Source organism: Penaeus vannamei, chromosome 40 (assembly GCF_042767895.1).
Source record: "Penaeus vannamei isolate JL-2024 chromosome 40, ASM4276789v1, whole genome shotgun sequence".
Lineage (NCBI taxonomy): Eukaryota > Metazoa > Arthropoda > Malacostraca > Decapoda > Penaeidae > Penaeus > Penaeus vannamei.
The window spans coordinates 2,499,169-2,511,668 of NC_091588.1; the positions used below are offsets into that span (position 1 = coordinate 2,499,169).

A 12,500-nucleotide genomic window follows, 5' to 3' on the forward strand; every position below is an offset into this window, starting at 1 on the left:
TTATCATTATTATTATTATTATTATTTTTTACAAAAAATGCGTTTGGAAAGAAATGTGTATGAATTTTCCTTGCACTTATAAATGTAAACCACATTCATTTGAGAAAGTGAAATACGAATCTCTTATTACATGATCTGTAAAGGTAAATCATAATAATAATAATAGTTTTCTCTCTTGATTCATTGTCTCTATGCGGCTTCCTTATGGAATTTAAGAATGACAAACTACCCAATGGCTTAATGGGTTAATGGGTTGTTTATGCTGATGCCTTATGAGAGGTCTAGAATCCACACTCGGTTCACATGGAGCGATCCCCTTAAAAATGATATTAAGATTTGCAGAGAACATGAGAGACAGATTAAGATTACAGAATCAGGAAATGAAATATAAGAAGTGGTTGGTATTTTACTGATTCGGCGATGGGTTGCGCATGCGTGTTGACGAGCTAAGAGGACAGGTTGGCAGCCCTGTATGGGAGGAGTTAATAATTGAAATTACTTGAAATTCGACAGTAAAAAAAAAAAAAAAAATCTAAGAATTGCAAGAAAAGCAGATAAGAACGCTTCAGATAAAGCCTGATATTTTGAAGAAGAAAAAGAAAAAATGGTAGTAAAAAGAAACGGAAAAATGTATTATTAACTTATTTTTAATGTAAATGCTATTATTTTCCTGCCACTACCAACCTGCACCCCTAGATCATCATCTCTATATACCTTCTCCACCCCACCCCACCACAGAACCCCTGTATATATACATATACATATATATATATACACACACACACACACACACACACACACACACATATATATATATATATATATATATATATATATATATATATATATATATATATATATATATGTGTGTGTGTGTGTGTGTGTGTGTGTGTGTGTGTGTGTGTGTGCGTGTGTGTGTATGAGTGCGTACGTGTGTGTGTATGAGTGCGTGCGTGTGTGTGTGTGTGTGTGTGTGTGTGTGTGTGTGTGTGTATGAGTGTGTGTGTGTGTATGAGTGCGTGTGTGCGTGTATGAGTGCGTGTGTGTGTGTGTATGTGCGTGTGTGTGTGTGCATGTGTGTGTGTGTGTGAGTGTGTGTGAGTGTGTGTGTGTGTGTGTGTGTGTGTGTATGAGTGTGTGTGTGTGTATGAGTGCGTGTGTGCGTGTATGAGTGCGTGTGTGTGTGTGTGTGTGTGTGTGTGTGTGTGTGTGTGTGTGTGTGTGTGTGTGTGTGTGTGTGTGTGTGTGTGTGTGTGTGCGTGTGTGTGTGTGTGTGTGTGTTTACGTGAGTAGTAACCGCGAGAAAAGAAATTTCAGGCAAAAACACTGCAGATAATATATTGTGAATAGTGAATTTTTAAATTTCTCTTTCGAAACCTTAAAACTCGACCTCCCTAGCTAGTGGAGAACAGATGTAAAAAGGGCCTCTAATATTGCACACTTCTCGTTCTTCGACATACACAAGTGAAATATTTCAAACTGATAATTATATCATTAACAATTTATACAGTTTGAGAGGGTAATTGTTGAAGACCGCGACGCACCCTCGTAAAGACTAAGTCCCCCCCCCCTCCTCCCCTCCAAAAGGGGGGATGGGGTCCACGCAGAGATTAATTTCCTAAGGGGGGGGGAAGGGGGGGGTGATGAGGGGGAGAAATCGAGTTCACGAAGCTCTATTAGGGAAGGGGGGGGGGGACGCAAGATGTCAACAGCAACCTATAAAAGTCTAAAATAAAATAAATACCACTTAAACATCTATAAAATTTGTAATTATATGAAAGACGAGCCTAAAATTTATGTCACGGCAACAATAGAAAGGCCACATAAGCAAAAAAACGAGTTCGTATGATAAAAAAAGCTAAATTTTGTCCAACAATTCACCAATTGAAACACCGCTAAAGTAAACAAACGCAACTCGCAATGCGCACAAACCCGATATCCGATACACAACATTTTTCACAAACATAAAATGTTATCATGCTAACCAAAATAACGAAAACATAAAATATCAAATTAATTCCCATCCTCCGCTTATTCGCACTATGTCAATTTATTTTTTAAAATATTAAACAATTATTAACTTGTCTATTATCATTTTTTTTTTTTTTTGGGGGGGGGGGGTTGTCGCATCTACATGAATATATATCATAAAATCGTCAGCCGTCACTGCATTTGAGGCATTTAACGGCTACCGATATGAGGGCATGCGACCGGCATATTCCTCCACGAATTGCCAGTACCTACCATAAAAAAATATTTTTGAATAACACTATCTATCCACTATGATACAAGATACACTATTTTTTTTCAGTTGTCATTAAAACACATATAAAAATAAAACAAACATTGAAACAAATATCTTTAACTTACCACGTCACACTGCATACAAAAACTGCTAGGTCCATACAGGTCAAGAGCTAACCGGAAAGTGTTCAAGTAATGAACATTTTTTTCCGACATGGGAGGCAATTAAGGTAAAGAGGCAGTAAAGTTGTTACATTGTTAACAGTGAATCACCGTTATAATAACGAAATCATAAATCATAAAATATATACATTACAAAGAACAATACTTGAAATGTATAAGCATAAAAGGAAGAGAGGAAATGTTAGTAGAAATAGGATTAAACAATGAATTAAAATATTAGTCATCGGTAATGCTTCCACGTTGGTTGAAAGTAGTGCAAAGAAAACGTGACATTCATAGAAAATCCAGTTATAGAAAATGGATTAACAGAAAATGATACACGTATAGAAAACGAGTTTATAGAAAATGTAGACATAAACAAGAATTGGACTTTGTCTCTGCGTTTTTTTTTCATTTAACGGAAAATATAAGGCCTGTGCATCTTAAGATTACTTCTATTCTACTCTATTTCTTCCGCTCTATAAGATGGCGGTGTCCAGTTTCGCCGTCTTCAACCTCTACCCCTAATTTTGTTACCTATTTATTTATCTAACATTCAATAAATATTAAGACAAACCTTAATACAATAAAAAAAATAGTCCGTCCTAGTCGTATTGGTTTCAAAGAAAACGAAAACCTTTGCCTCCCTTTATAGAAAACGAAAAATATATAGGGGGCACTACTTCATTTGTTGAGATAACCCATGATATTAAACAAATAACAATAAAGGAATGGTAACGCACTCATTGCAGTAGTGTGAATTATACATTCTAAGGAAGGGTAGCAACGACTAGCAAAAGAGATTACCTGCAGTAGAAAAATACCAATTTGTGTGTGAGTGTGTGTGTTTGTGTGTATGTGTTTATGTGTATGTGTGTGTGTGTATTTGTTTTTATGAAGATAAGAAGAAGGGGGAGGAGGCGAAAGGCATGGTAAGAAAAGGTAAGAGAGAAAAGAGAAAAAGAAGAAGAAGAAGAAGAAGGAAGAGGAAGAGGAGAAGAACAAGAAGTATAGTGATGAAGATGATAATAATAATGATAATAGTCCCTCAGTTCACCTTATAGAAGATGGAAGAGGAATAATAAGAGAAGATTGAAGAAAAAAAAGTAAAAGGAGCTAAAATAAGATGGAGAAGAGAAGAAAAAGGAGAATGAAAAGAAGAGGAAAAGAACAAGGAAAAATAATAATGATGGTAAAAATGTTGGTAATTATTTCTGTTCTTTAATCATTGTACTTAAAATCACCGTGATACTTCCACTAATTGACCAAGCTTTTCCAGGAACGAATATCATGTACTGTAGTTTATATATTTCTGTTTGTAGTGATAGGTACACTTATAAAAGGCGCATATGAAGCAAGCATGCATTATGCCATGATCAAAACTTATTGATGATCAAATACAGATTCTAATTCAACCCTGATTCACAATACATTATTTTGCTCTCTCTCTCTCTCTCTCTCTCTCTCTCTCTCTCTCTCTCTCTCTCTCTCTCTCTCTCTCTCTCTCTCTCTCTCTCTCTCTCTCTCTCTCTCTCTTTCTCACCATTGCCTACATTCCTACTCACTATATTTGGCACAATCTATCTTCTGTGCAGCAGCTATATGTAGTAGTTTACCACCATCTAGTATATTTAAAGTAATATGCAGTCAACAAGCAGTTGTCTCTCTATATTGTACTATAACATATTGCATGTATATATGTAGGTAACCTTTGCAGGAGATGGCCATTTGAACAAAGTTTTTTTTTAGAACATATGAGATTTGATTTCATGCTGATGTACTAAATAATCTAAATCACTTCTAATATTTTACAAATAGAAGTACACTTTAATGTAAATTCACCTCAAGTCTCTGTAACTTTAACCTCCCCTAAAATGGTGGTAAATGTTAAAACGATTACTAACAACTGCTTGAAGTGATGTATAATATAGTATTAGACTTAAAGCATATTCATATATTTTCTCTCAAAGCAAGTTTTCTTCACAGATTTTGAAATTCATTCACATTCTTAAAACCTTTCCTTTAGAAAACTTCAAATATACTCATATTATTCTGTATTCTTTATTCTGGAGGGTATTTCAACTATGCCCACAAAATAAAGTGTTAGTAATATGCTGCAGCTTCTCATCAATATTTTCAGAAGATATACACAAAATCCTAAGTATTTAGAGTCATAAACTTTACAGTCAAAGTTAGATTTTGTTTAGAATTCAAAGAAAAAAAAGGTAATTAAAAAGTAATAAAAAAGTAAAATCCTCCAATTTGCACAAAATAGGCAGTAACGCATTCTTCCTTAGTGCTTTATAAAACTTCAAAAATTATGATTAAAAATCTGCTTTTCTATGATGAACTAAATGAAACAAACCTTATTTCTCTGGAAATGTGAAAAAATATACTCATTTTTTATTTCATTTCATTATTCTTATTTCTACCACAACTTTAAACTTCTCTCTTAACTTTTCTTTTTGGAAATATCCCTTTACATTCAATACATACTATAATCACTAATTTCCTCTGTATGCTGAAACGATAATATGTAGAATAAAAGAATAAAGAGGTTACGCAAACACAACATTTTACAATATCTCTTTTGCTTTATTAAGAAACTTGTAACATGACTAGAACATATCACTTGGGGAGGGTGTGTTATCACATATGGGGCAGATGATTACCTATTTGCAGACAGGAAAAAAAACTTGGTACCATTGGTCCAAATGTATATATACGTATATATTTGTGTGTGTGTGTGTGTGTGTGTGTGTGTGTGTGTGTGTGTGTGTGTGTGTGTGTGTGTGTGTGTGTGTGTGTGTGTGTGTGTGTGTGTGTGTGTGTGTGTGTGTGTGTTATGTCAGATATTTGCGTAGTTTCTCATTTTTTCCAAGAAATCATATATAGATAAAGGTTATACCATACTATCCTAAACTTTTTTCTTTAGTAAGTCTACCCTTTTCAAGTTACGTATGTAAGAAATCGTTATATAAATTCTAACTAAATCCAATACATACACTATAAACATACATACATATATATATATATATCTTTACACTTATAGTAACAGCTAAAATTGCTTTCCTCTTCTATAACGCGGTTTCACCAATCTTGGAAGGGACTCTTTACAAGGGTCTCGGCAACTGCTAAAGGAACATCAAATGTGGATTTTAGGGCTACTTCAGCTCTCAAAGGTGACACTCCAATTGGAATTTCTATCATGCAATGTATAAGCTTAATACTTTCCCTTTCATCAAATGAGAGGATCCAAAAATTAGGAATAGCGATTTCTTGATAAAATATGAAAATGTAAAGACAAAAAAAAGGTGTCTTTTATACACTGCCTACTGAGGCAACCCAATATAAATCTTGAGATAGAATTTCTAAATACTATAAAAATAAAAACAATACAATACATACATATATATAAAGCTAAAAAACTAATAACATACTATTCAGAAAGGCTAATACAGAAGTCACGCGCGACATGACACTTCCGCTATCTGACATAAATAAACCTAACATCTAGGAAATAATAATAGCACCTATAAAAAATATAAAAATAATCTGTGATTAGTTTCCTGAGGATAATGGTAATGAAGAAGAGATTGTAAGGTGTGACACTCGCATGAAATGAATTTGCCAAAAACAAAATCAAATGAAAGGGTGTAAACTTTTGAAATTGGGGATGTGAACTTTTGTGGGACTTCGCATAAAATCAGCTTATCCATATTTACAGTATAATAATGAAAAATGAATACCAGCAATGTAAATACTTGTTAGTCTGTGCTTCACAGCTTCATATACAAGAACTCTGACTATATGACTATCTTCATATCAAAAGATTCAAACTAATAATCTATTACAAGACTGTCCATATATAATCTCATTGATGAAATAACAGAAACAAACAGTCTATGACACATCGAGTCACGACCAACAGACACACATGCACTTTCTCTGACCTAGAAAAGAAAAGAGAAAATCCTAATATACAGGCCATAAAAGACTCTGTTGTTGATACCAGTCTTTTGCTCGGTCTAGAGGGTTCTTGTTTTTGACGAGTGCGCGGACAGCTTCCTCTATCTTGGCCTCGTTCTTGCGGAGGTACAGAGACGTGTCCTCCATCATCATGGCCAAACGGTCGGCGGCAATCTCATCCAGACCGATTTCGTCACTGAGGTACGGATTGAAGCGGAAGTACACATTACCTGGCAAGAGGTCGTGCATGGTTGTGTGAACACCTGCAGGGAGATATAAAAAGTTACTTATGTGAAAAAGGATAACTTGAAAGGTTGATACAAAAATGGTAGAAAAAAAAATCAAGAAAGAGATATAACAAAATACCAGAAAACACTGGCATGAAACAATAAGAAAATGAAAAATAAATGTCTAAATGTCCAGAAAACACATAATATGCCAAAACTCATGCACATACTTTTGATCCATCCCTTCAAAACCATAATTAATTTCCAAAAGTCCACTCTTCCCACTACTGTCTTAGTCAATATCATACCACAATGTAACGTAGAAGGAAAATATGATGGTAGTGGTGCTGATGATAATAGCAAAGGCAATGAAGATGATGGTGGTAATGATGATCTAAAAAGTTATAAATGAGAAGAAATAAATTCACAGCACATGTGAGGTAACTGACATAATGACAATAATGATGATGGTGACAACAATGATGATGATGATGATGATGATGATGATGATGATGATGATGATGTGGGAAAAGAAGTAGAAAGAAGAGGAGAAAAAGGAGGAGTAGGGGGAAGAGGGGGAGACAGAGAAGAAGGAAGAGGGGAGAAAGTGAAGGAGAAGGAAAAGTAGAGGCAGGCTGATCAAGAAGAAGAAGAAAAGGTTGTGAAGAAAAGGAGGAGGAGGAAGAGGAATAGGTGGAAGGGAAGGAAAGGGAAAAGAAAATGAAGAACAAGTGGAAGGAATAGAAAAGAAAAAAGATTACAGAAGCTTTGCAGGATGAATAGGAATTAATGGGAAGAGGGGGCAGGGGAAAAAGAGGAAGAAGATTAGAATCAAATCCAAAGTCATAAAGAAAAAGATGGAAAGTAAGAAGCAGGAAAAGAACAAAGTGGAGGGGTAGAAGGAGAAAGAAAGGGAGGAGAGGGAGGAGGAGGAGGAGAAGTAATAGAAGGAGGAAGAGAACAAGGAAAAAAGTGTAATGAAACAAATAAAGCAAAGATAAAAAGAGAATGAGAATAAAAAGAAGAGAAGAAGGTTAAGAAGCAGGAAAAAATAAAAATTAAGAGACTAAGAAGAATAAAATGAGACAGAAAGAGAAGCAGAAGGAAATAGATAAACAAATAAACAATAATGAATAGAACTTGATGAAAAATGAGGATTATAACACAGATCATATGAATAAAGAAATTGTCTAATTGAGGAGGAGGAGGAGGAGGAGGAGGAGGAGGAGGAGGAGGAGGAAGGGAGGAAGAAGAAGAAAAAGAAAAAGAAAAAGAAAAAGAAGAAGAAGAAGAAGAAGAAGATAATGAAACAAAAAAGAGAAGAGAGAGAGAAAAAAAAGAGAAGAAAAAAACAGAAAAGCTCTCACCTTCTGTGTCGGTGGCACTATTGAGGATTGTGCGTATTCTTGTGCCCCAGTTAATGGAAGACTCACTGGTGGTGGCAATGGGCTCGTGACGGCCGGTGCCCACGGAAAGCACGCACTGGAGGTCAGCCTCGGGCCACAGCTGCTTTGCTTCGTGGAGTGCGATTGCCGTGGGATTGTTGACGAACAAGCCCCCATCCTGTTTGGGAGGGAGTTTAGATGAGTTTCATTCTAATTCTTTCTAATTTCTATTAGCTGCAAATCCAGAAAAGCTTACTAATCTAAACCTTAATTTTAATCAATGTTTGAAAACAAGCCTTTTGTATTTCAGATCCTCGAATAATCAATACCGTCAAATATACGAAAGCCTTCAGATCCACCCTACTCATGACATTCAACCTCAGACTCACCAGCAGAATAAGATCGCCGACCCTATACTCGGAGAAATAGCCTGGAGCGGCAGCCGAGGCCCTCACAGCTTCCCACAGCTTCGGCAGAGAGCTTCCCTGATAGTGGCCGGTGACCCTGTATGGCAGATTGTAGTTGCGGAAGAGATGGGCCTGGATTCTGTTTGTGTTGGCTGAGGTTGCGACAAGACACATCTGTTGTGTGGAAACGGGGGATGCAGTGGTTAGAAAAGAATTATCACGATTTGGCTTGGCAAATATGTAAATTTCTAACTCAAAATCTTCTGTGACCATTAAAAACCCAAGCCATCACTCAAGTTATTTGTTCCTAATGGTTTACATAAAAATATCAACTTGGGAAAAATATGTTCTCTGGTGATAATCATATGAAAATACATCTTCCATTAACAAAGACAACCTTTAACAACCTTTAAATACCATAAATATCACAGGACACGAAATAAAAAGTCTTAAACTCCCATACCTTTGGGGTATCTAAATTTCTCGCAGTTTCAATGAGTGACATCTCTCCCATGTTTTCTTTGAGGATCTCCGTCCAGGCATCAGAGTCATAGTACGAATTTTTCATGAAGAGACCTGTAGCCCCCCTAAAGGTAGTCTGAGTGAAGATCTGCGTGCTTAGCCTACGGTACAATTTTTCACAGTCGTCTAATGAGGAGCGGTGGACGCCTGTGGAAAATGGGTAAGAATATGATGATGTCAAAAATACAATGAAAATGTCAAAAGAATATATATATAAGGAATCAAAATAGTAGGAGACAAAGAATTTACTTGGGTTAACCATCAACTAATATTTAACATTCTCTTCTCTCAAATATCATCTAGTTTATAACTTGAAATTTCTATAAAATATCTTAATTCACTTCGTAGAATACAAACCAACAATTCCCTAAACCTGTATCTTTAAGCATCACCAACTCACCTATTAAAACAGCTAAGATGGCTCCAGTCGATACACCACACACGTAATCGAACAGCTCGTGAATTGGCTGGCCGGCTTCCTCTTCAATTTTCTTCAGTATTTCCAAAGCAACCAAACCTCTGAAAATGTTAGAGATTGCTAAATAGCAACAGATATATAAGTACAATTTCAAATATTCTTTCTGTAAGTAATACTGATGACTCAAATACTGATAATAATGAAGTGAATAATAACAACATTAATAATAATAATAATAACAATAACAACCATAATAATAAAAATAATAAATAATAATACTAATAATAAACACAGTAATAACATTAATAAAAATAATAATAACAATAATAATAATAACTATAATATCAACCATATGAAACAAAAGCTTTCTCATTAACACATAAAAAAAATCTCATTTTTTATTTTCATTTTGGGGCACGGGAATAAAGAAAAACCCACCTAACACCACCGCCATCAATTGTCAAAAGCCGAATGCCATGGCCTTTGACAGGGAAGGTGTGGCCAAGCAATGCCAAAGCTTCCCGCGCTTCGTACTCCACATAGCGGTCGTTCGTTTTGGTCAAAATCCGAAGCAACCTTCTTATACCGCCGTTCTGCAATGAACCAAAGAAAAAAAGAAAAAAAGGATGAAAAGTCTATCTCAAATAAATTATCTCTTGCAATCCAGTCTTCACTGCACGATAATTAACACAGAGTGAAATTCTGACTGTTACTTCACCCAACATGCAAAAAGGTACACAGAATTATCAAAGAATTGAATAAATATTAATAAAATGGCATATAAAATTACCATAACACAAAAATTAATTCAGATGGTAACTTCATAATCACAGTACACGACTTCAAAACTTACTGGTTACTTCCATATAACTACATTTTATGACTTCAAACCAATAAGAACATTCAATGTCACTTCCAGGCAAAAATCAACGAAGCCAAAGCTATCGCAGATCTGCCTAATGACAAGGTACAAAATATAAATACTTCAGGTTCATACGATCAGATCACCTCAATATGAAGTAATGATAAAACTAACTTATGATATATGTTAACTAGCTTGGTGATAACTAACTATTATCATGTTTATATAGTACCCATCTATCCACAAAAATGTACCACAATTATTTCCTGATACTTTAAATATTTTTTCAATTACCCATCAATCATAATGAATCAATTTGAAAACTAATACTACTTTTGACTGCCAAGACCCACTAAAACACTTGTACCTTGCCATATGACAGAGGCTACACCATGACAGTACTGACCTTGACAGCAACACCTTTGGCATCAGGGTGTTGTCTGAGGTGACCGCAGAGGTCCTCCAGCTTTCTTAGTCTCCCACCCTCTGTCAGATGGTCTCCTAAACCCCTCACGAGGTATCTAGTCCTCGCATCGATGCTAGCCTGTGGAATAACTTCATTTGTTAGTGGTACTCAAAGAGAACATGCCATTGTACAGTAGCAAATGGCTGTTCCAATTACTGATGCTAACTTCGCTCCTAGAGAAATAGTATGCTTTTCCTATAACCAAAACACCCATGAAGAAATAATATTTTTCTTGGGGTTTGTCTTTACAGATCTATTTTTCTACATATGAAGGGGAAATTATTCCACTTCCTTTTCATAAATAAGACAATTTACAACATCACCTTCACATCTGGCAGTAAAAGACGAAATAAAGATGATGAAGATGAAAAAAAAAGACAAACAAAGAACAACACAATAAGAAAAAGAAGAATGAAAAAGAGGAGGAGGAGGAGGAGGAGGAGGAGGAGGAGGAGGAGGAGGAGGAGGAGGAGGAGGAGGAGGAGAGGAGGATATGCAGGAGGAGGACGACGAGATGGAGGAGGAAGAGGTAAAGGAGCAGCAGTAACACAAGGAGGAGAAAAAGAAGAAAAGGGGAGAAGAACAGGAGTTGATGAAGAAAGAGAAGAATTAGGAGGAGAAGGATGCAAGGGAAGATGAGGATGAGAACAAGGAGAAAAAGACGAAAAAGAAAGGAGATGAATAGAAGATGATGCAGAAAGAGAAGCAGGTACAAGAAAGAGAAGAAGGAGAAGAAGGATGAAGAGGAGGGGAAGAAGAAGAAAGGCAGAAAATACCAACAAAGCTATCTTAAACTGACCTTTGAAACCCTATCTTTCTTCACTCTCCATTTCGGTAAATTCTTTTCACTGCTTTGTGGTTCATCACTCTTTGAGAAATTCAGCTTCACTTGCGAGAAATAGAGTGGAATGTAAGCGTTCACAGTCTTCATGGCCTTCTGGAACTCGCTTTGTCTCTCGTCTACAGTTTCTGTATAGATCGAAATAAAGATATATATTAACATGAATATCATTGAAAACTATATGGCTAAGAAATAAAATATGCTTTTTACATCATAAAATCGGTTAAAACAATACAAAAAGGATCAGCACAATAAGTACTTTCATTCTTTCAAGACAAGAGAAGACAAGAACAAGAACAAGAGATAAAAAAGCCAATATAGATTTCATCAAAACACTTACCACTTGGCTTAGTCATAACGGGGATTTTCTTGACATCTGACTCGCCTTCTGACTTGACCTCCTGCGAGCTCGAGAAGGCCTGCAAAGGGTTGCGGACAATCTCAGGCAACTCCTTCTGTATCGTACCGAGGGAGGGGGAGGTGCGCGTTATGTAGTCGCGGAGCATGGTCATCAGCCGCCACTGGGTCACGCTGCTGCCCCCCGAAGCCATCTTTCTCCCCCCTCTAACGAAAGCAAAAGAGAAAGAAAGAAATATTAAACATGTTAATGTGCAAATGTCTACATACACATCATAGAAGAAATAAAATACATAAAAATTGCATGATATACCACATTCTTATATATCTTCATTCTTGCCGAATATTCTTGCGATTTCAGATGGACCCAACATCCCTACCTTACATAATGAACAAAACATCAAATAAATATGAACATCAAGAACCTACCTATCTGTCCACCAAAATACAAGAAGAGACAAAAATAATCTGTTTATTCTAGAGTGAAAAAGAGGGACCTGTTTAATCATGCCTTATACTATCATTGATATACTATCAAAACTGATAACAATTCTTTTTACTGTGACATGACACCTGAGGGTTTGTCCCAAATATGAACCTTGAAACCAGATAGAGAATGAGTATGTTACCCTACTGATAA

General features: G+C 35.9%; 1 protein-coding gene across 3 annotated transcripts in view; it reads right to left on the reverse strand.

The window, feature by feature from the left end:
• Nucleotides 1-4,980: 4,980 nt before the first annotated feature.
• LOC113816495 (calcium-independent phospholipase A2-gamma) overlaps nt 4,981-12,500 on the reverse strand; it is a 12,542-nt gene continuing 5,022 nt past the window's right edge. For 2 of the 3 annotated variants that reach the window (XM_070117188.1, XM_070117189.1), the window contains exons 2-10: nt 11,844-12,067; nt 11,462-11,631; nt 10,603-10,740; nt 9,773-9,927; nt 9,317-9,435; nt 8,858-9,063; nt 8,377-8,568; nt 7,970-8,165; nt 4,981-6,638 (exon numbers count right to left, since the gene is read on the reverse strand). In XM_070117188.1, the coding sequence (XP_069973289.1) occupies nt 6,382-6,638; nt 7,970-8,165; nt 8,377-8,568; nt 8,858-9,063; nt 9,317-9,435; nt 9,773-9,927; nt 10,603-10,740; nt 11,462-11,631; nt 11,844-12,054 (1,644 nt within the window). In that variant the 5' untranslated portion in view covers nt 12,055-12,067 and the 3' untranslated portion in view covers nt 4,981-6,381. Of the gene's footprint in view, nt 6,639-7,969; nt 8,166-8,376; nt 8,569-8,857; nt 9,064-9,316; nt 9,436-9,772; nt 9,928-10,602; nt 10,741-11,461; nt 11,632-11,843; nt 12,068-12,289; nt 12,348-12,500 lie in introns of those variants that run through there. The other variant, XM_070117187.1, reaches the window with a different exon arrangement.